The sequence below is a fragment of the Poecile atricapillus genome, chromosome 7, assembly GCF_030490865.1.
Source record: "Poecile atricapillus isolate bPoeAtr1 chromosome 7, bPoeAtr1.hap1, whole genome shotgun sequence".
NCBI classification, from domain to species: domain Eukaryota; kingdom Metazoa; phylum Chordata; class Aves; order Passeriformes; family Paridae; genus Poecile; species Poecile atricapillus.
In genome coordinates this window covers 19555214-19580276 of record NC_081255.1, presented here as the reverse complement: position 1 = coordinate 19580276, position 25063 = coordinate 19555214, and the positions used below count along the sequence as shown (strand labels likewise).

The following is a 25063-nucleotide window of genomic DNA, read 5'->3' as shown; positions in this document are numbered from 1 at the left end:
ATAAAAAAGAAAGCACTACTTTAAAATAATAAAAATGCAGCCTTTATATGTATAACTTGAATACAGTTCAGCCTCAAGTACTTTAACAGAACAGGTGCAAAATAAGTAGAGATTTTATGATTACTTGTTCTCTTGGACTGCTAGCTACGCTGGGAATCCCACAGTTTAAACATATTGCAAAGAGCCAATGATACAGTTACCTTTGAGTCTGACAATACTGGCACAAATTTCTTTATGGAAGGAACTAAAGAGATAAGCAGGCATCTCTATGGCTGCTGGGCTGATATATTATGTGTGGGAACTGGTGTATTATATGTCAGAACTGAGATGTCTCTTGCCTTGGCAACAGCCAAAGATGGGTCCTGGTGATATTGGCACTGAGGCAATGGCCCAGACGTCACTGGCAGCAATGAGGGACTTTTGTGATAAATTCTGAGAGTGAGAGCTCGCAGTCAGAGCCAACAGCAGGCCTCAGTAGCAGCCAGAAATCTTTATGAGACAAAGAATTACCCTGTACTCTTGCTTATCAAGGTAAGAGGTGTGGGGGTACAGTTTCAAAATGCTAAATACTAATCACTTTGATTCCCTTATTCCAGAAAGAACAGGAGACATAATTAGAGCCAAGGTGAAACTCAGACCTATTCTCTTTCCACAGAGACACTCCTGATCTCCCCTCCAATGCCACGCTGTTTACAGGACTGAAGATGCTGATCAGAAAGATGGGGAGCTGTGCCTTGCCCCAGCAGTGAACCATTTAATATACAGCCTCTGATCAAGTTCTCTTTTCAGTTCAGAAGTACTGCCTTCCTGACTTGGATGCTCTGGGCTGAAAGAGCAGAAATGACTAGGAAGCAGTGACTGTGAATATGCTATTGTATTCCTAGCACATGGCACCTTCCAGAGCGAGGACAGAAGCTGGCTATTAAATAGAAAGTTTCCTACACATTGGCTATTCCTCAAAAGTAGTTAAGAAAATTTACAGCAAAAACACTAAGAAGGTTGATACAAAAGATGTAAAAGAAACTTGGCATACCTGGAACTGGATATCTACGGAAAACAAAGCAATAGTCAAGATGACTAGAAGTGAAGCCAGTGAAATGCTAAAAGCAACAGGGACGTCAGAAAGTATGAAGGGGAAAGAAATTCATGACAGGTTAACTAAATGCTCTTCCACCCCTCTATTCAAAACAGAGGTCAAGTATCTGAGACTGAGAAAATGCTAGGACTGGTATGCACAGAGGCAAGAGAGTCAAAAATCTTAGGAATATAATTTTGAATTTTCAAACAATTAGTAGCATTCAGTGAAAAGAAAGTACAGAGAGCAAAATACCTTGTTCTGTTAACAGTGAGTGACCATAAAGTGATGTTTTCCCTAAATCATTCCCTACAGACTTTCTGTAAGATCACATGGCTCTTAAAATCCCAGATTTGGACTGGCTTGTTATAAAGAGCTACTAGGACTGGATTGAAGTTTCAATTCTCTCTCCATCTTATGTAAGAAAATGAATACAGTCCAAAGCAGATCTGTTGAAGCAATGTCTTCCAGCATCCCTTCAATCCTCTGGGATTCCAAATATAAAATTGAATGTATTAGAAAACAAAAATGTAAAGCAAAAATCCTGAAGTGATTAAAAAAAAGAAATCAGCAACTTATTAAAAAAATAGTCATCAACTTTCATTTACAAGGACTTGTGTAAAAGTCTCCAGTGACAATAATAGCATAATAACAGCATTTTAGAAACCTTCTTGTCAGGAGCATTTTGTGGAAAATGAATCAGAGACCAGATCTCACAACTAACACATGCCTGAGAAAGACAAAAACTTCTTGCCAGGGCATATGCTCTGTGTTAGAAACTGGACTGTAGTTGAGTAATTGAAAACACATTGAACACTTAATGCAAACCCAAGTATAGAGTAATTCATTGAAAAACCTGGTAGTGAGAAATCAATGTACAGCTGGTTCCAAACATTCCCATGGCAGCAGTTACCTGCCAGGCTGTACTTTCATGTGTTCTTCCATGATAACTGAAAATTTTCCGATCCAGTGCTATTTCATTTACAGTTCAGCATTCTCAAATATTTTTATTCAACATTAATTTAATGAGATACCATAATAAATTTAACGTAACTATCTTGTCACAATAACACTTTATTAATTCTCTGTCTGTTGGGAAAGCTACTTGGTAATCCACCAGAGGTGATAATCTGAGTGAAAATCTCTGATTTGCTACAGCCAATGGAGGAAGTGAATAAGAGCAGAGATGCACCATATTTGTACCTTGCAGCTGATATTTCTTTCACTCAGTTTTTTAAAGGACTCAAAAATTCAACTACCTGAATATTTGAAAGGCAAAATGTACTGACACCAATCACCTAATCTACATCAGTTTCAAGACAAAAATAAATGGATTAAATTTTGCTTCCAGTGTGAAGTAGGGTAATTCTGTTTGATAGCACTTGTAGAGGAATGCATTTAAGGGAAGCTGCCTGACAAAGTGGGGGTAGGATGTGCTCACTGACAAAACCTTGGAAGCTAAACTGCAGATATCATGTGCAGGTACTATTCCTCTAACTGAAACCAAATGATAAGGAGAACCACTAGCAAAAAATCCTTCAAGAAAAATGAGCAACAGCTTGATAAAGCTAACCTCTAGGTACTGTAACCTCTTCCTCCCCTCTCAGCAGGAGCTGTAATATATCAGGTCATCTAAGGTAAAACCAAGAAGCACAACATAAGACGCAGAAGTATCTCTATTACCATTCACTGTTTAGTCCTTCATAGAATTTACAATAATCTCTATCCAACTGCTTTCTGACAGCAGCTGAAGCAGTTCCTTCTTTGGAAGCCCTTGGCAATGTCCCATGCATTCACCAAACTTTAAAAAAAAAAAGTTTTCCTCAATTGACTTATCCTCTGGCCTATGGTTTAAAATTCTCTTTTCTACATCCTTGAAGCCCAGACTATTCAGGATAATTCAAACTCCTTCTGTTGAGCATCCTGAACACATCAGTTAAAGTTAACTTAATCTTTTCTTCAAGCAAAAGTAATCGCAGTTTCCATTCTCCCTGAATTACGCATCCCTGATTTCTAATCCAGATAATTTTTACCTCTCTGAAAGATGTGGTAAGTGCTTTATGGTAATTCTTCCCAAAAGCTACTCAGCTACAAGGCACATGGCCTGACTGCAGTATTTTATTGCCATTCACAGACTCCTGCAGACTGACCATTTGCAGTCTGTTCTGGAGCTGCCATCAACAGCATGAACATCACTGGTTTTTCTTTGCTGCACTGTAAGTTTTTTTTTTTCATGGCAAAGCACTTTTTATTTCAGCTTGGTTTCCTTCTGTTGTTTCAAAAACTATGTGCAACCAGAGAAATTTGCTGACATGTAATTTCTGAAGATTATTTTTCCAGGATTTGTGCTCATGAACTCTGCCTTTTGACACCAGTCGCACATACTACAGCTGACAGTTCTACCCTTGTTCTCTGTCTCAATGTGTGTATAAATGTCAAAGATTTCTAATCCAGAAGTGTACAGGCTGAATTTCTTTAACAGAGGTAGCAAGGAAAAATAGGAATTAACTTGCACTTAGTCATTCAGAGTGGCACAGCCTGGGTAAACACTAGCATTATCAAACACTAAAACAATCCTGGAAAGCAACTGTTTTAAGTTCAGATGAGTTCTGAATAATTCAATAAATCATTTTCTTAAATCATGCCTGAAATTTTAATAAACAGATCATTTGTGTGAGATGCTTAAAGTTAGTTTCAAATATTTGCTCTCCATCACTGAACAGCATCTTATCTAAGCATAAAAAAATCCAGTTGCATATGTCAGCCAAGTCAGATTTTCCTCCTCCAAAATGTGGCAGGAATTTTCTCAGTAGCTGAAGGGGTTGTTTCTTTTGGCATGGCTTCCAAAAGATTTTGTCTCATCAGCAGTGTACATTTGCTCTGTCTGCTGTTCCCTTGCTTCTCACTATCTTAACCAATCGCTCTTCAATTGGACTTGATGGTCCTGCAGTTAACCAAATATCCTGCAGCAAGGAGCAGCTGCTGGATTCTGCCACAGCTCAGGGCTCTGCTGAACCAAGCAGCCTCCCTTCCCCTTTAAACAAACACAACATATGCTGCAGCCAGAAAAACAGCTTTTGTTGTAAGGCTTGGTTAAGGAATAGTATCTGAAGTCTGACTTTAACCACATTCCTGATGTGTGTCATTTAAGCTTACAAGCACAGCAAACATTTTATAAATTTACTCTGTTTCCACAGTGGACAAACATCCAGAAATATTTTGGCAGAAATGTGCTCTGAAGAATCAGCAGCTTCATGTGATCTAAGAAATGTTGTGGCTTCTAGCCTATTGACAGAGCTGTATTTCAGTACATATGACACTTTACTAGGCTGAAAAAGCAAGTGTTACAGTCCAGTCTCTTGCTGTTGAAATTTCCCTGCTTGTGCAGAGTTTCCATCTGTACTTTTCTAAGCAGGTATTAAATAGGACCTGAGAAAGCTGCTACAGAAAAGGAGTAACTATTTTGGCACCTCAAACAGCAGTGGCAGATGTTTTAGTGAATGACGGGAGATGGATGATACGAGGGAAAGCAAGCAGATTGAAACAAAAAGAAAAAAAATATTCCTAGAACCATTTGGTATCAATAGCAGACAGGCACATGTGGTCATGGCATAATTTGCTGTGAAATCAGCATTTACAGGATTTATTATTGCAAAATTGACTCTTAGCTTATTCAGGAAATGCGCTATTTATCATTTGAAAAACTGGAATGCTGTGATGGATTCCCCATTGCTAAAAAACAGTATAATATATTTTAACCATGGACTTAAAAATACGTGTTATAACCTGTAATTTGAAGAAGTCTGTCCATAGAGATAATGAATAAACAGGAAACCATAGACAAGCCAAAAAGGAAAGCTGGTGAAGTTGTGGTGCAGAAGGGAGAAGCCAAATACACAGTATTTTTTAGACATTGGGCTTATTTTCAACTTTTTAACAACTTCTTTTTCCTTTTGCCTTTACTATCAAATAAACTGTACAGTAGTCACACATTTTTTACTGCTATTTGTACAATTCATCTTTGTATTTAGTGTCACCAAGCACCTGGTAGCACACAAACTCCACAAGGCATCAGTAAGGACATGCCTTACTCCATACCTCTTTTTGACTCCATCTCAAAATCTGTCCCAGCGGTTGGCAGCACTTGTACTTTGCTTTTGTACTTTGTTTTTCAAACTTTCTTCTGTTTTTCAAACTTTTTGTTTGTTTTGTGTGTGGCATGTTTGATTCCAGAGATGTTCTCACGCCACCAGAGCCAATACTGAATAGCGGGTGGGGATTTATCTGTGAATTAAGAAGTCCATACTCTACATGCATGCCAAGAGAAAGAGAAATTACTTATTACAAACAGAAGCTGTTGAGAAGCTGGAAGCAAAATCTGTGTCCAAAGCATACAGAAGTGAATATTTTGCATCAGGACTCATGTCTGGAAAAGCATTTTCTGCGTATGAGAAAAAACATCTTCTTCCTGTTAGTACTTTTCAATTATTTTTGGAAAAGTTTGACAGTTGCAGATTGCAGTGGTGAATAAGGTGAAGGAAAGGGGTTTTGAAAGGTCTAAGAGTGAGTGTGCTTGTGTCTCTTCTTGGTGTTTCACCACTGGCCTCTACGACAACAAAATCTGTATTATCCCCCTAAAGATCATGTAGTGGGCACTGGTCCTCTGCTGCCAGATAATGCAAAGGCAACAACAGATCAAGGGCCTACGAAGCTCATTTGATTAGATACATGTACATAAATTAGAAGACATTCTACAATCCACAGGTAAAAATAAGAAATATTTATCAATAACTTAGAAACTATTTCAGTTTTCAGGTATCATGTGCCATCCTGTATCACATGTAAATTCTCCAAATATCACATGTGGGAAATGGTAATTAATGATGGGCTATAATTACCTTTCTTTATAACACTGTAACAGGCCTGCAACATCCCGTTGTTTGGCATGGAAAATACTATATAATTCTTGCAGCTTGACCCTGACTACAATTAGGTAGCTGGTATGATTATTTATTCAACAACACTGCAATGTATCGTTGGTTATGTGTTTGAGATAGTAATTACTACATAGAATGGAGCTTTTTTTAGTGGTGAAAGACATTATGTTCATATAAAATATATGAGCTGTGAAAATTTGTCCACTGAATTCAAGTTCACCAAGGAGCAAAAGAAAATCTATGTCAAATCCAGAAAGTTAAGGTTAAGCACCTAGCTTCTGTAACTGTTTCATGCTCTATTATTGATGTAATGTAATGACTTAAGACTGAGCCTACCTTTTTCTTTTGTTGAGGTTTTTGGTGCATGTGGCACTGTACAACGTAGTAAATGCCATTAGTTTTCCCTAACACGTTAAAGGCTGAAAACCAGAATTCACATGTAATAAAAGCTACACTTAAAGATGTGCTGGATGACTTTCAAGGGGATCTTATGGCATGTCATGGCCCCATTGGTTCCTGTGTATGCAGACACTTCCATCTGACTGGGAGTCCGACTTCTCAGTCCCGTTCCCCAGAGCACAATCTCCAGAGTGCACAGTGGAGCTGGACTTGACCAAAAAGCAGTTTGTAAAATTTCTGCAGTAACCAACCATTTGATGAGTTACCCCAGGTACATCTGCTCGGTATTTTGTGGACAATGGGGAGCTAACTCTGCCTGCCAGCTAAGGTGGTGAACAGAGTTTGTACGAGTAGTACAGCACTAAGCCCAAACTAGTGTGTGGTATCTCTCCTCATCATATGTTAACTCTAGAAATAAAATCAATTTAATCATGTTTACTCTTGGGTAACTCAAGCACGGGCTTGAGTCAGGTTCACATCTGCTCATAAATCCCAGACTGAAGTTAAAAATACAAAAGGGCAGGGGATGAAATTAAGTAGAGAGAATTCCAAAGTGGTATGTTTTGGTGCCAATTCCCACCTAAAAAAGCACATATAATAGAAGAACTGAGAGAGAGAAGGCTTTAACAAAACAAAGGATAGGAGACTGTGAATCTCAAACTGCATAACAACACACTCCTGTAAAAGTAAGCACATCTATGCAAGAAGTAGGCTTGTAAGAAGCAATGTTTCCATTCACTATTAGCAGTTTGGGCAGTAGGCTGGAGTCAGATGTTTGGGTGAATTGGAAAGAGGCTACAGGGGAGTTAGAATGTGACTTAAATTATCTCAAAAACATGACAGGCTAATTGAATTTGGGCTTTTAAGCCTGAAAAGAAAGAATGAAAGAGGCACAGAATAACAATCACCATATGAAAAATTCTGTTTCCAGCAAAAAGGAATCAGGTTACACAACTGGAAGAACTTTTTAAAAACAGAGAAGCCCTGGTCTTGGAGCTTTTTAATATCTGGTTAGATGAATATTCGTCAGAACTGATGTAAAGATAACAGGTCCTGCCTTGGCAGAAGAGGATGGACCACAAGATCACCTCGAGCTCTGTGATTTTATGTAGTGTAAGCCTGCAAAATACATCTCAGCCTAAAAGCAGCCTCTCAAATGATTTAACTGGAAAAGGATCACTTGTTCATGTACATGGACATGCCTTGGAAATCCCCTACAACCACCTGCAATATTCACACAATGCATTGGGAGAAAAGCAGAATTAATTTTGGAAAATGCTTATAACGGGAAATTCCTTTAAATAGTACGAATCTTAAAGACTACAAAGGAATAATTGACATACTACAGCTTCGAATACAGGCAAACTTCATCAGGCAGTGTCTGCAACAAACTATTCATTCGCTCTCAAATAAAATAGAATTAAAAATTAAACCAGAAAGAATTCAAGCTTACTGCTTCACCACTTTTTCCAAGGTTTCCGTGGTCTCCTTTTTCTCCCTGTTAAATGCAGAAAACAGATGATACAGTTCACTTGAAAAGTAATTTCTTTCATATGTGTATATTAAAGTTCTCTGTTTTCCTAGGAGCCTCTTTATTTTCTAAATTACATCTGCCAATTAAAACTTTAAAAGCTAAAATTGAGTAACCAAAACAAATGTTGTCAGTGGCTAATTTTGATTTAGTAAAATGATGTCCTAAGATATTTAGGATTTGCCTGCAAAAATAAAAACTATCAATTAAGTGCCGACAAAACACATTAGGTCAGCAAATACTATAAATTAATTATTCTATTTTCATTTAAATCTTTCTTTCAGAAAATTAACATCACTATTTCACTACTGCTTGAAAGGTAAATGTTGCCTGCATACTTTATTGATAACTGTCCATTTGTTATGAAATATTAGGAAAATTGACATTTGAATGACACTTTAACAAACTTCTCCCCCTTTCCCCAAAATCTTGAAACCATCATTAAGTATTAATTAATTTTGTTCTCCAAAATAACACTGTTACATAACTGGAACATTTTTCTGTGTATTTCACAGGTGGAAGCTGGGTGTATAAGCATTATTGATTATCTGGCTATGACTATAATCTCAGTTATCTAATAACAGTTGATGATGAACAGTTATTTGTGTACTGTTTATACAAATTGCAGACCAGCACTTGGAACTTCTGCTGCCACAAGCTCCTCTTTTGAGCTGCAGCACTTCATCTCATCCCCATTCACACTTCCAAAATCCTGCCAGTGTAGGAACTGCCCTGAGACCCTTGTTGCCCCCCAGTCCAGGCACTCTCACATTTCCAGGCCATTTGATTTCATTTTAGCAGGTGTAGTCTTTGCTCACACATCCCTGTCTCCTAGAGATGCACAATTTTCTCCTTTTTCAAAATGGGATCTTTCAAGAAAGCAGAATCATAAGTACGATACACATTTATATTCTTTGGAAGCATGTGTGCTCATATCCTTTCACTGGCATGTCACTGTAAATAGCTGTGTATAACTCTATTCCAAATCCATTCTATTTCATACATAAACCATCACTTACCTTTAAACCTTCTGGTCCAGGATCACCTACATAACCTTTCTGTCCTGGCTTTCCCTAAAATAAGGATTAGAATAAAATATTGTAAATATTTCATTTCAAAAAGATAATTTAATCACAGTTTATCTATTTATCAAAACTGAACATTTTATCAAAAATGTACAGTTTAGTAATATTCAATACAAAAATTTTAAGCAAGTGTACTTAGAAATAGATACCTGAAAATACATTTTGAATATTCCATCAAATACTGGAATAGTAAGCAAAATTTGTATTAAGCCTTACAGCAGGTTAACACTGAGGGAAAACTGTCACAATCCAAGATTGAAACACATTTCAATTTCACTTCGAAAAAGTGAAAGGGAGACAAAAAATGGCAAGGTAACATTCTCTCCTGGTTAATTCCAGCAGAATAGGGACTCAACACTAATAAAATTTGATGCTTAAACATCAGGGACTGGTGTCATAGCTGTTCTTTCTCAACTGTCCTCAACCAAACACTATCATCTCAAACACCCTCTCCTCTTTATTCAGAAAATTGATGTTTCTCTCCGCTAGCATTTTGCTGCTGACAGATCTCGTTGCTCTGACAACTCTGGTAATAACACTGTTAGCCAGAATAGACACAGCAACATCAATCAGAGCAGAAGGCCACAAAGTGACAGGATCTTTGAAGCACTTTATCACATGCATCCCTCCCTCTATGGTCACTCACACCAACTCACAAAGGCACACAAACCAGAAAGCTTTCCCCCTTAATTTTCAATTAGTTGTTTATAACTTCATTTTGTCTTCCTTTTAAGAAACTGTTTTCCCTCCCAGGATACTTTATTTCCTCTACAACATAAAACATGGCCTAACCATTTGGCTATCTAGGCATCACAGCCCTGCCCAGACAAACTTTCCCCATCTGCTCTGAGGAAAAGGCCCTAGTCTAGCAAATAAAGGTCCAGGGGACCTGGCTCTTCAGCAAGTTGCTGATGAGATTGTTGGAGGCTGACAACTGGAGGCAGAAAATTAATTCAACATTTTAATGATTCAGTATCAAAACCATGTGGATTTGTGCTAAAGAGAAACCACCAGCGGTTGCTCCAGCAAACTGAATAATTGGAATTGCCAAAGTCCATAGTATGAGCTTTCCATTCCACACAAGCTGTACTGAGAAAAGAGCAACTAAAGCAAGAGATAATAAAAGGTTCCTTAAAAAGAGATGACATTTTTTCATTTGGCTCTTTTGCTTCAGCTGCTCTGTGCCTGTCTTTTAGAGCACAATATGTGTGTTAGTTTCTAGGCATCTGAGAAATTCTCTACATGGCTTAAAATTATATTGTCTTAGTAGGTTCCATGACTTCTCATACAAATCCCTCTCTATTGTTTTCATTCTCTCTGACTATCTGAGTGATTTCAATTTGGCCAACAAGTTCCAGCAAATAAAATCACTTTAGGAACATATTTTTGGTTTTGTCAATGGACTAAAATATGGTACAGCCAGGGATGCAGGCAGAAAAAAACCATGAAGAGAAGTTCTTAGAGAACCAGATAAAGCAAGTCATGTCTTTCCACAAGGCTTAACTAAGAACAAGTAATGGGCTTCTGCAGGTCACTACATGCTGTTTAGCAACTTTGTTGTAAAGAAACTTAAAGTCTTTCTATACAGCAAGACTAACAAATATATTTTAAGTGAAATTCATCAAAAGAAAACTAGTGGCCCCTATTAACTACCTTGATAATTTTAAGTCTTATGAGAACTAAACTGGAGTTACAACTTGTAAAGGTTTCTTGGCTGTCATTCCTTAGCTGTGTTCTAGCTGCAAAGGACATTGAACAGATGGAACTTGATCAGAAAATGGAACAAGTGAATTTAACTGGTAAAGCAATCTGAAACACATGGATTTGGCTTTAAACAGAAATACAATACATTTACACATGGAGGAAAAAACACTGTCAGAAGGTAAAACTAGGCATGGCTGCTTTTCTGCTTGCAAACCCCTGAGAAAATTACTCTTCCAGGGCAGGGTAATCCCAAAGGAAATGTCTGTTTCCTAAAATATTAACTGAAATGTCTATGCTTCTCTTTCAGGAAACAGCAACCAACTGTGCTTCCTTTCACCTCACAACTGGTAGCTACAGGTGTGTATGTATCAATATAAATATCTCTCACTATCACTCTGTTTCAATCCGGTCCCTCCGTAAGCTTCCCAGATGCCTTCAGCCCCCCAGGAAGGCACTTCCAGAAAATACTGCACAGGGGTGTGGGGCAGATTTGAGAAGATTTTCTACTATCATCAGGACAAACTGCTCATCTAATGACTATATAAATTCCAGCTTCTGTTTAACACATGTAGCTCAGAAAGGAATCAATTTGCAACTTTTTACTTTCTGGTTTAAAACAACCTCCACCCTTTTAAAGGCATTTTATTCTCCAGCAAGGAAGATACAACAAAAAAAAAAAAAAAAAAAAAAAAAAATTAAAAAATCACCATTGCTTGCATTGACTGAGCTGAGCTACACTGACAGTTACAGTATTAATATTTGGATAGCCTTTGTGAGAGAGGGTTAAGTGGGAGGAAACTGAATAAACACAGTCACATCTTTAGTATGGCACCTCCTGCATTTTCACAGGACAAACAAGTGAGCACCAAAAAAATCAGCTTTTTTTTTTTTTAATGTAGAAGGATTAACTTAAAAACATGTAAGTATATGACTTTGGAATAGAATGGGTGGGAAGGTTTGGAAAGGAATGAATGCAACATCAAATGATGTTATCAGATTCAGTTCAAACACCTCTTCCAAAGCTGAAACAGACTGAGGTCTTTGGAACTGAGATATATTCTGAGTGAGCAAGGGAACATCCTCTAGTTTTGTCTCCAGTTGTTTTAGACACATGGAAATTATTTTTTGATCTGGGACTGAGAACCCCCTGTGCAGGTTCATATTCACTTCTGTTCCAACAGAAGATGATCTGTTTTGATGGCAGCATTAGTCAGGTGGGTCCCAGGAGTTTTTGTTTTCTCCCATGTTTTTTAAAGCAAATGTTAGAAACAAGGACAGGGAAGGGACGAGAGAGAAAAATGAGGTGAAATATTATGGCTGCCAGCTTGCCACATGCCTAAACCTGAACTAGGGATTGGATATTTTGACCTGAAATTGTAAAAAAGATGAGGATTCCAGAAGCACTAGAAACCTGCTCCATTGTTGTTTCATAAGAATAATGAAAGGTTTACAATACATGACCTACAAGGATACTTTACCTATTTCAGACAAGCCCCAGAAATTAAGGTGACAGTGGCTGAAAAGAGGACTAACCTATTTAATCATGCCCACAAATAAAGTCTGTGGGGCAGGAAGCAAGGCTGTAGTGAGAAAAACACAGGCAAGACTTTCAGATAGAACAGCCAGACAATAGAATAAAGGTCTGTAAACCAGGCAAACAACTCAAGCAGATTGATGAGGAGAATGAAGAATTCCCACTCCTGATGGCTGCAAAACACAAGTTAAACACATCTGTCAGCTAAAGACAGAGCTGACAGCTGATGGTGCCTTGGGGCCATGCACAGCCAGACCACTTCTTCAGGTCCTTCTCTGGGACCTCCTCTGCCCCCATGGCTATCTAATTAGTACAGTGACAACACAGTTATGATAGTGTTTACTTTCAGATGTAACATTCACTTTTTAAAACTCCTTTCATGCAAAATGGAAGCAAAGGCTATGTAAATCAAATTAACATCAAATTGCAGTCAAGGAAGCGTAATTTAAAAAGACAGATGTGCTCAGCAGCTTATTGACTCAGTCCTGCTACACTATATGAGATTTAAGTCATGGCTGTGACTCTCTCACTGGCACAATCACACAGGGTGTGTTACAGGTGGGAGCAAAGCACCAAGGACAAGCACAGATGGGAGCAGAGTGCAGAGCAGCAGCGCAAACAAGTTGGCCTGGAGCAGTGAAACAGCTGGAGTTGAGAGAAGCCATACAATCTAGGCAAGAGCCCGTGGGCCCCTGGACAAGGAGGAAAAACAGGCAGAGCTGCCCATCAAGCAAAATTCCTTTTTCCCCTGTCTCTCATTTCAAGAGGGGATGTTAGCCAGCAAACTACTAAAAATGTCTAGAGACAGAAACCCTGGGGCTCACTTCAGATGCGCATACTCTGCTCTCAACAACTTGTGAGAGAGAAACCAGAGAGCTGTAAGACATGCCAATGTCTTTGTGCACGTTTCCCACTGAGAGAAATAAAAACCTAAATAATTTAGGTCAAATTGACCCAAAATAGATGAAAACTATTTCAGTTTGCTAGGTTACACAAAAATTTTTCCTCTTGGGTCACTTTGACACCAGCTGATGGTGGCCTGTGCATGTCCAGTGACGTGGAAGATGCGAAGGTAGCTGTCTCATTGCCCATGAGTCACCCACTACAGCATCTTCTTTTCCAATTGCCACAGCATAACGTGGGAGTTGCTGCCATTAAGCACTGCCCAAGGAGGAGACTCAAAGGATGATGCAGCCAAAATAAAATTTTCCATGAGGCTCAGGGCAGAAGCTTGGACAGATTAAACTCAATATTGAACAAAGTTACAGAGAGTTTTGAAATTCTTGAAATTTAATTTTTTGCATGTTTTCCTCATCTTGAAAACAAAGAGACTTTTGTGGGAGGGTGTTTTGTGTTTGGTTTTTGGTCTTTTTTTTTGTTTTGGTATGGGTTTGTTTGTCTTAACACCTAATCTATGGGGCAAGTAAATATTTCAATACACTTTTCAACAGAAAGCAAATTCCCAGCTTTGACTAGCTACTGAACAGGAAAAATTACCTAGGCATATACCCACTCTAACAGCAGAAAACAGTGGAAAAGACTCAAACTAATGCAAGAAATGGGAAGTCATCCAGAATGAAAGCCAAATCAGTGATTAGCACACATAATCAAATCATATAAAGGCAGAAGATCAAATTGCATTCAATAAACTTAGAGACACTCCTGTAATCCCCAGTGCAAGTTAGTATCCATTTTAGCATAGAAATATTATAAAAATAAGCTTCAAGTCCTCTGAAATATTCTTAGATGATACCATATTTTTGTAACTAACAAAAAAATTGGATGATAGTTTCAGACTTCATCTTTTAAAATATGTCAGCATAAACAGCATTGTGATGTTTCAGCTTTTTTGTTTTCAGTAACTATCTGCCAGGTTTCTGGTACATTTTTTAAAGCATACATCCTTTATATTTCTCCCTGTGAGCTGAGGAGGTTCTTCCCCAGTGGAAATATTTTGATATATCAGCTGATTCAGTCCCTAGGAAGTGCATGGCAGTTTCATTCGTCTCAGAGGAGCACTATATTTTGTGCACTATAGCAGTGATTTCCTTTCAAACCCTTTGTATGGAAAATAATTTCCCCTCCCAGCCCTGCTTTGAGCATGATCTGAGGAAAAACACACATTCATTCAGGAGATGCCATTTTATCAGTCACTTCTCACAGTAAACTTATATTTCAAAATAGCCTGCCCTAACAAAATTACTTATACTTACTCTTGAGCCAACGCCTCCAATAGGTCCAGCTGGTCCTACTTCTCCCTAAAAGAAATCAGGACTTCAATGATCTTGATGACAAGTCTAGTTTTAAAAAAGAAAGCCTGCAGATAACTGTCCGTATTTATTATAGCATCCTAAGTTTGCTATGTGTTTGTTTGAGCTCATGTCTGATAGAAATGCCTGGAAATAGACCATTTTGCCACCGTTAGCTTTTACTAATCCATTATCTGTCACAGAAGCCCATTATTTAGCTACTTAGAAGTCTAGAGGTCTATCTTCAAAATAACAAACTAAATTATTTTTAATGTTAATTATTTTTAGCATACAAGACATAAGCTTTTATTTTTATGACAATGAATTAAGAATATTTGATGAATCTATAAGATGAACTGCCTTTCTCCCCTTTCAGTTAATAGGGGTCTAAGTGTTTACTTAAGAGTAACTAGGACACCGTAATTAAATTGGTATATGCTATTTCCATACTACTAACCCCCTTCCCTCCCATCTTCCCAGTTTAACTAAAACAACCACATCCAGCTTTGGACATATATTATCTGAGATTCCACTGAAATTAAAATAAACCACAAAATGGATGCACACCCTCATTAGGCTGCTAAAAACCTTTAAAAACACTTGCCAAAATGCAAAAGAAACTTCAAATTTTGCATGACAACACCATACACACCTAACCATTATTGTCTAGGCCTCTTAACCCCTCACAACTTTGAAACACAATCTCTTAATTGGGTAACTTTTTCATCTTACCTCAACTCCTTTGGGGCCTTGTGGCCCTGGAGGTCCTCGGTCACCCAGAGCTCCCTAAACATCCAAACACACACAGTAAGAACTTACATCAGTTGACAATCATGTTGGTCTAGTTTCTCTCCTCTTACAAACCTAGACTAAAGCCCAAAACCGAGGTAGCAGACCTAATCTCTTACCACTGTTCATAGTATTCCCCATTGAAAGCCAGGCAGAGATGTAGAAAACCAAGCATCATAAAAACTTCTACACAGACTTAGCTGAAACATTATTCTTTTTTATGTTGTAAGAAGGAAATCAGAAAATATATGAACATGATAGAACAATTTCTCTCTTTTTAAAGAGGTAAACCACACTACCATACTAAGATTAAAGCATCATCAATGTACAGAGCTGGTATTAGTCTTTAGAATAACATGTGTCGACAACAATGCAATGGAAAGAAACTACAAAGTGAATTTAGACCACTAGCTTGTCCAAAACTACTTGTGATTTTCAGCCCTTAATTTTCTGTTAGGATTATAATCAGCTACCCAGAGATAAAGCACCTTAACCTCTGCCAGCTCCAAGTTTTCATGACTGCTTACACTAACATTTTCAAAACTTTGTTAAAAAGACTTCGCAGCTAGCAGTGTATCAAAAACCTTGGGCATCCCAATTACAATGGGATAATTGGGAAAAGCACTTGACCTGGCATAGTACAAAAAAAAAAACTGTAAACATATTAATGTTCTGGGAAACCTAAGCTTAGCAATATCAGATAAAGCAACAAGAACAAAGAAACTGCCCTTTAGGAGAGATATGATTATCCTCTGAAGAAAGCAATGGTGGGAAAGTGTAAGCCTTATTAACTGCGTGCTAATGAAGCTGAAGTCTAGACATTGGTCCAGGCATTGGTCCAGTAACAATTTACTCAGCAGGCAAAGTAAAATGGAAGAGAAAAATGCAACAGGCCACCTCAAGGTAGAGAGTTTCATTGAAGAGCCCATCAGTCGGGGAAGGACTGGGGTGGAGTGCTGCTTGACATTCCAGCACAGAACTGATGGGAGGGCCTTCAGCAGCACTACATAAGTAATATTTTTATATGGTTAATAATGACATTTTCTCATTGGCATGACTGTTGTTTTATTCTAACAGCAAAGCCTGTTAGGAGATAAGGATTTCAGTGCAAGGTAACTGCAGAGTGGAAATGGCAGCAGCACTGCTACTGTACACACCCTTCCACTGCACTTAACTGAATCCAGAAAAAAGTTCCAGACTGTAAACTGAATATTAATACTAAATGACATTTCCATGTCCTCCTTGGGGTTTCAGGCAAAAACAGAAAATGAAGGTAGTCATTACACATGTGCCAAAGTGTCTGGAAAAAAACAAAAGTCAGCAAATGGGGTATCCTGTATTTCACATATCTAACTTCCCAGTTGACCACCCCTTCCAGAAGAGGTGAAACTCCTAATAATCATTTTATTAAAATGTGTTATACAAACAGAGGGAAAGTTTAACAAGTTTAATAAGTTAACAGGGGAAGGAAGCTCTTAGATTTTTCCATGGTACAACACACAGTGCTGGAAAAAATAGGTAGTCAGCATATTCTGACCATCTTTTCCTCTTACTTTTCTTGGTTAGAGAGCATAAATACTTGCAAAGAATAACACAGGGAACAAACAAAGTTATTTCTGAACTTCTTAAAAACATTCTTATTCCGTTTTTTTAAAAAATATGTGTTTTGTTATTTTTTTTAATAAGTGATGGATCAAGATCAAACGCCTTCTAAAATATTGCTTCCAAGCTGAGTAATGTTTTGTAGACCAAATTACATAATAAATCCTTTGAACAATGATTTAGAGATCAGATTTGCTGATTATTTCACTAATTTGGGGAAAATTTACAATCCAGAACTTCTACTGGCATTTAGAGACAGCTGATCAGACTCAACAGAGCTTAAACTTCCAAGAAATTTAATTTATCCCACACCAATTGCTAAAAAATAAAGCTTATCCAGCTTTCTTGGCTTTTAAAATGGGTATTGCTTCTGAGGAAGCATAAACAAAAACATGAGGAAAATAGCAGCATAGTGAGAACAATTTTCTAAAAATAAAAGCTTGAGGAAAATTTTAGAACTTCAGTGAACTCAAGGCAGCTGGGAATCCCAAAAGCCAAACATTTCCAAAGTTATGCAGAACTTCTCCCTCAGTACTGGGAGTAATATAAGAGTTTTTCCAGTTTGGTAATCCTTTTCAAATGTAAGTCATCAGTTCTCCCTGACTAAGGCAGGCTGTCTAAGCTTTTTGTTTCTAATACCAAATGTGCTGGAAAGCACAGAATCTGGTTCAGCTGTGTAATTTCTGTATCTAAAGAACATGGAGTCCCAAACTTTGTAGTCCACCTCTTGGTAAGTTTTTTCTCTGGAAGCTGTGAAAAGGCAACAGATCAGTAGCACATGTATTAAACATCAACAGAATTCTAACAAAAACTCTTTGGATATAATGTGCAACAATACCATCTCACTGAAGAAACTGAGCAGCAGGGATTAGATCTGTTACATCATTCATGTATAAACTTGGACAATTAATCTGAACTGCAGTTCAGGAATTGTTGTATTTCTCTTCTGGTATTTTCCCTAGACCCTAGACAGAGTCTTTCATCACCACAGGTTTGGCTTTTTTTTTTGTAAACACCCTGGTAACTCAGAAACATGAGAGCAGCTGCCACTGCAATGGTTGGACAAACTCATTAATACAAGGCTGCTAATGTTACGCATACATGCATATAAACAAACGAGCAAAGCATCTCATAAATTGGAATTGAAGGTGGACACCCTCTAGAAACGCATTTTAACTTCTCCTCAATTTGCCCCACCAGATAACTAGCTCTCAGCCTTCCTAGTCGATTTATATCTATTTTGGTAAAAGGCTCTTGACATGGTTGAAAGAATTTCAGAAACTGGATTATTTGAGAGGTTCTTAAGAATCTCCTTTGGCATGGAGATATTGTTGCAATCTTCTGGGTACAAATAAGATCATATCTTTAAACTATTTACTGCTCCCCATTCTACGTTTTCTTGAGTAGTCTGCTACGGAATTTCACAACTCTGTTAGAAAATGTAATTTCCATGTCTGTTTATTCACAGACAACCTGTATGATTTGTTCTTGGACAAATGATAATGTTGGTCTTGTATAGTTCTTTTGCCTCATCAGTTTCTGCCCTCTAGTTTACTTAAAAAAGGCCTTCATTTTGGTCTGATAAACACACTGTCTCTCAGAAAAAAGTCATTCAGGTATTATTTCTGCCTCTAGTCTCACTTGATGGAGTGCTTCAGAATAAAAATGCCCAGTAATGTACTACAGAGATAAAGCCTTCTCACACTTTGAGCAGTGCCATTAATGAGACATCTTGCTTCATATGTTCTATAATTTCACTTAATTTCTAAGTGCATTACTAAAGGCATTACTGTGCTTTTATTTCAGAGAGATCTGGCAATGTCTTTGGTCTAAGTTTGTAACAGGATTTATTGTTTCAGTCCTTTCATAGATCAATCTGAAATAACAAGTGAAATGAATTAGCAAAAAGTGCATTTTTTTAGATAATCTAAAGATGCTCAACTTTGTTTCATATACAGATTTCATTCTGCCATTCTTGTGCCTATTTACCACAGAAAATACAATGTAAGAATAGTCCCAAGGCTGATGAGTGAGGAACTTCATTGGTACTTGCCTTTCAACAAGTAGCCAATCTTTAGATATTATTCAATTATTTTCTTCTGCGTTAATTTCTGAGCCACCTGCACTTTTTGTACTACTCTTGACCATTTCCAATTCAACAAAAATTTCCTATATCTGCTTTTATTCAAAGCTTCATTGAAAACTCAATTCATATGAATTATTGCCTAAATTTGGTCTAAAATCTCAGTCTGCTAAAGAGCAGAAGCTAAATTACTCTGTCACAGTTTTGTAGATAAATTTTATCCTCTATTGTTTTATCTATTATTTTATCCATAATTTAATCAGGCATGTGAATTTTACACATTTTCCATATCCTCAACTACCACTTCTTTTAAAAATTGTTAATTTTTAGTACAGGTGGAACCTGGGTAATAGAAAGATCTGCATACATTTGGCATGCATTTTATTTAAATACAGGTACAACATATGCTACTTCCTAGCTACATGGCATTTTCTCACACTTATTTTGCCATTACATGCTTTCACCTGACACAGTAATTACTCTCAGAACTGCATGGACAGCATTAAACATTCAAATAACTTCCTCATATAAATACCTGAGGCAAAGTACCTGCATTCTGACAGTAAGATTATCTTCTCATAACGCCAGAGTCCATCTCTCAGACCCATTTCCTCAGAGATTAATGCTATTTACTGTTATTTTTAATAGGTTTTCATATAACCTTACCTTAGGACCTTCAGGGCCATTTAATCCAGGTACACCAATATCTCCTGGAAAACCCTAAAGAAACCATACAGACAAATGATTTGCAGAGTAGGAATGTTTTCAATGTACTTGTTTTGATTCTGTTCATTCATTTAATAAACCTGAGTCACAGAAACAAGAAATAAATTTGTTCTACCATCCCAAAAAATGTCAAAATCCATTATGTTTCCTTGAAAGGACTTGGATAAGTGACAGATTTTAGGCAGATTTCGTTAAACTCAATTTAGCAGATGTCAGCCTGGATTTAATTTCTCTTAGGATAAGACTTTTTATCCGCTAAGCAATGTTCGAAATTAAACCATTGGACTGGATTGGAGGTACAAAAAAATCACCACAAAGCAGCCAGCACCAGGCCTTGCACTTATGAATTCAACTATTTTTTCCTAAATTTAGAGAGCAGCTGAAGCCCTTTAATCCTTGGCCACACGTTAAGGACGAGATCACTGCAAGATTAAGAGAAAGGTAAGAAGCCTTTTGCCTCCAAATCAGCAGGGGATAATCTGGGTCTGGCTGGCAGTACTGAAGGTCACCAGCATGTAGCATTATTCAGAACAGGCCTTTGTGAAATAGACTCAAGTACAGGTCAAGCTGTTAGTAAAGGAAAAGTAAATATGCACAGACAAGGAGTCAACTAAAATTATCATTGCAAACCACTTGGCCAGTAGGCATTGAGCTGGGACACCATGAGGATCCTGGCCTTTGTGTCAGAGGAACTCAGCTACAGCTAGATTACTTTGAAAGAAATGAGTATATTTTAAGGAAAAAAAATGGTGCAGCTAACCTTTATGCAATACATTAGTGAGTTCAATTTCATAAATTTCATTTCATTTCAATTTCATAGATATCCAGAGAGGATACACGATCTTTACATTTGTAGGATAAAATACAGCGTTGGTAATTAGCACACTGCTCATGCAGTCCCCTGCCAAGACAGCATTTGATTTTGCTTTTTTAATAAACTTTTGATTTTTGCCATCTGAAAACAGCAAGACTGACACTTCCTCTGAGCAAAATATTTATTACTACATTTAAGCAAACCCATGGTCTAACACTAGGGAAAACAAGTTTTCTTCTTCATTAAGAGAAAATCATCAGAGATTAAAATGTCTGCATACTTTTTCCAAAAATAGAAACAAAAACCACATACACAGAACAATTTTTTAAAACACAGGTTTAGCGCTTGGATGCTAGTGAGTCTAAAAGAAAACCACTAAGGAATAAAAATGGTCTGTGTTTTCAGAAGATGGGCAACAACTCTAACACTCAACAATTCACAATGCATTTGTGATTTCCCTTTCTTTTGCCATAAAGCAGCAATTACAAGCAGAGCTGTGCAGCAATTCCAACATGCCTCTAGGTGGCACAGAGAATATTAATTTACATGTGACCTGTGAATCATACCTAAAGCACTCATTTGCATCCCCCTTGATTTCTATACAGTTCAAAAGAGGAGGTGTTTTTTTCTGAAAACCCTGGCCACCACTATCTGCTGAAATACATTGAAGAGTTAGGTCAATTTCTTGCAGTTTTTTAGCTTGTCCCTTGTTAATTTTAAATTTACTTATTTATAGACCTTAAATAGTTACCAAGGGGTGAGTTGTTTCATATATCTGTAAATCTTTACGTTTCTAATGTGTGAACAAGTGCTAAATGTGCTAACAAGTGCTAAACAGACAATTTCCTCTTACAAGAAACATTCCAAGGAACAATCTGCCTAGAAAAATGTTAATTTGGAAAGATTCTAATGCTTTTATAAAGGAATAGATCTACTTTATTTATTTGTTTAAATTCTTCTAGAGGGAATTCAGTAAGGGCCATGACATGTGGGTGTGGACAAATACTGTTGCAGATAGAACAAATACAGTATTTCGAAATCTTTTCATCTCAGGGAAAATCTTAGGATACAAGAGGGCTACTGGCCTGAGAACATCAACACTAAACAATGCATTTAAAAATTTTAAATCCTCATAATTTTTATCTTTTCTGTGAGGATGGATTAAGACTTTTCTTCTTGAGCACAACCTTGGAGAAAAGGCAGACGCTATGGCAGTATTAGAACACTGTTTCTAAGATGTTCTCGTATGAATAATCCATGAAATAACAGTAATTTAGGACACAAACAGCCACTTTAGACAATTCCAGAAAAAGAATGAACCAGGAAGGAGCTCTTGAAACACCTCAGCAGTGGCTCCTGCCATTCAGCTTCCTTGTAGTGAAGTGGGATACATCCCTAGGAATACCTAAATTTGCCATGAGTTATTCAGCAACCAGCTGCCTGAGAAATTACTCCAGATTAAAAATTCATTATTCTTCAATAAGTGAAAGGCCAGGAGATTCATGTATAGTTTCCAGCTGTAGTTTTCAACAGAGACTACTCAAAACAAAACAGCCCTCAGTATTATGACTTCTAAGGAAATGCATAGTCTTAATTTCCATCAGCCATAAGCCCAGCAGTTGGTGGGATACAAATTATTTTCAAAATCTTGCTACAGATGTGGTTTTTTGCCAGCAAAGCACTTTAGAATCCATTTAATCAAAGGAAATGTGGCATCAGAAAAACCTGAAATGCCAACTATCTTAACACAAATGTGCTTTAACATTGCAGTGGAAGTGTTGCTTTTTGTACTGAACACTTAAATATAAAATTAATATATTTATTGCTCTCGTTTATCTATATAATGTTTAATTTTAAAAAGAATGCAAAGATGACTAAGCTTTTACTATGTTAGGGCATGTCTCTGCCCCAAGATGAGCACTCTGCCAAAGATTTTGCTTTCCTTTTGTTTTTCTGTGTGGCTGCTAATATGGAAGCAGAATATCAGAAATATTGAGACATTGCACTCCATTTCCATGGGGAATCCTTTCACATTTGCAGAATCCCACTTCAAACTCTTTTCACATGACATTCGCCAGCCATCTTCATGCCATTGGCTGCCCTCAAGGGGATCAGCCAAGCACTGGTGGAAGGGCAGCACAGAGGGGCAAGAAGTCTCCAGGGACTGCAGTAGTCCCTTCAGTCACCAGGTTTCCCTGCTCCAATAAGAGTTCATTCAATCACAGGTTGCAGCTCATTTCAATGAGAATTTAGAATAAATTTTCAGAAGCAAGACTGACTGTATGTAGCTACTGAATTTCAACAAGATAACTTGTTAGAGATTCATTATTAATTATGATAATCAAATCACAAAAGGAAGGTTTCTGCAAAAATCTAAAATTCTCCAATAAGTTTCTTATTCTTCTGAAAGGATGTGTTATGCAGACATAGAACTTTGGGAAAGGACCAGATGAAGATTCAATGCAAAGGCAAGTAGAGAGTATAAGCAGTTCTACAACAAGAGCAGTTCCTCAGATATATGCCAGAACATGCAATTAATTCAGCATTTGAATTTTCTTCTATATTTCCTACAAATCATTTGCATGCAAGTTATTTGATGCAATATTGAAACGGAAAGCTATGTTATCACTACACACCTGGCATTGTTTGCAAAAACTTAAAAAATCATGTGATAATGCATGTGAAACATGCACTAAAAATAAAGTTTTTGTTAAATGAACGCCTCAAAGCAGCCACTGATTCACCTACAAAATGTGTGCCTTTTTGACTCGTTACTGTTATTTGAATGTATCTTTTTCTTTTGTAAGGCTACTGCCTTGAGCACAAAACACACCAGCTGAGTCCCATACAAGTACCTTCCTGAAGGAATAAGCTAATGACTTCAGATCAAAATACTGCACAGATGGAAAAAGTTCTATTGAAGGTAATGACTAATTCTCTCTGCTTCATATTAAACCTATTTATAACACTCTGAAGGCACATCACTTTGGGGGATAATTGAATGCAATTCCTAGAGCAAAATTTAACTACAAAATATTCTGAATACATGTGGAAGCCTGTTAAAGGCTTGTCTAATTACATTCACATTAACAATAAGCACTGCATACTTCATTGTACACAGTAAACAGAGACATTGTGGGTTAAAACAGTCAGATCAGCACTTTCCAGTTGTCATACCAATAAAACAAAGCTCTACAGAAACTTCACATTTTGAGAGTTCATTTTCAGATGCGTGACAAAGCAGCACAATGTGTCAACTGATGAAGAATACACTCCAGAAAGTGTTCACTGAGTATAGCCAGTGAGCATTCAGGCACGCGACAGACCCTGGTCTGCAGAAACATACCCAGAAGAGAATTTGGCTTGACACTGCAGGACTCCTGCACTGAAAAAAATCACTTGTCAGCCAACCCTTGTCTGGCCACCCAGCGAGAAGGAGCGAGACCTCTGTCCCTCCTGCCATCAGCACTGTAGGTCTCAAATGGACCTCGGCTATAGGTGGGTGGCTTATTTCAACCCTGACCTGGTGTACCTTGGCTGCACAGCTGCAGAGGGAAGATTTAGGAAGCAATTTACTGGTGATCTGCATTTAAAACCACAAAACCCCGTGAGGATGATCAGAGTCTGCCTGCCCTGCTCCCACTGCTGTGTGCAGAGATAGTTACAGATTTCAGCTGCTGTAGTGCCAGAGTTACAGCACTTTACATGGGAAGAAAATCAGGGATAGGACTGCTTATTCTTTATACTGGAAATGAAACATTCAAATGTGTAACTGGAAAGATTAAAGAATCCCCAGCTTCTTATTTCATATATACAAAACAAATGGGGACATGGCACATTTGTAAATCCCACTGTCTTTAACGCTGGACAAAAGGAGAGAGAAACAGCTGAAGTAGAATCTGATAGATTCTGCCACTGGGTAGACACAGCGTTGTTCCTCCTGCTTACAGCAGAGTCCAGCAAATCTCAATATAGGTTTGTTTTTGGGGCTTTTTAAAATAAAATCTTTCATAGAAGGCATATAGTATGGATTGCCACATCTATACTAAATTCAAAGTACTCTCCTTGTAAGACACTAATTCGTTACATTCTTCTATTTCCAGAAAGAACAAGGAAACATTTAGTGTAGAACATAATGTGTGTTTTCTACATGGGGTCACAGGAAGTCTGACCATTCAGATGATGAAATAGGAACAAGGAAAGCAGCCCTGTCTGACCTGCTAGCTGTCTGGTTTTGGAAGAAGAGACATGATCAGACATATGACAGTAGGCTTTTCTTGTGGAAAAATCTACATTATCTGCTCATACTTCATATATTCAGTTGTGCCTAAATAACTTGTGGCAACAACAACTAGCTTATTTTTATAGGACAGTGTAACAGGAGGGACACATACACTTTTCAGTTTTAAGCTGCTTATTTTAAATTCCTTTCATTATAGAACTTCTAGTATCTTCAATTTGTCCAAAATCCCAGTATGCTGCTATCCTACATTCCTTTTGTTTCTATTTCGCCATATGGTGACCATATTTGTATG

General features: G+C 37.6%; 1 protein-coding gene across 1 annotated transcript in view; it reads right to left on the bottom strand.

Annotated features, from left to right (window-relative positions):
* Nucleotides 1–25063, bottom strand: part of LOC131581217 (collagen alpha-1(XXIV) chain-like) — a 113551-nt gene that overhangs the window by 46132 nt on the left and 42356 nt on the right. Inside the window, exons 18-22 of the mRNA XM_058843249.1 lie at nt 19655–19708; nt 15247–15300; nt 14479–14523; nt 8962–9015; nt 7865–7909 (exon numbers count right to left, since the gene is read on the bottom strand). Of these exons, the coding sequence (XP_058699232.1) occupies nt 7865–7909; nt 8962–9015; nt 14479–14523; nt 15247–15300; nt 19655–19708 (252 nt within the window). The remainder of the gene's footprint in view (nt 1–7864; nt 7910–8961; nt 9016–14478; nt 14524–15246; nt 15301–19654; nt 19709–25063) is intronic.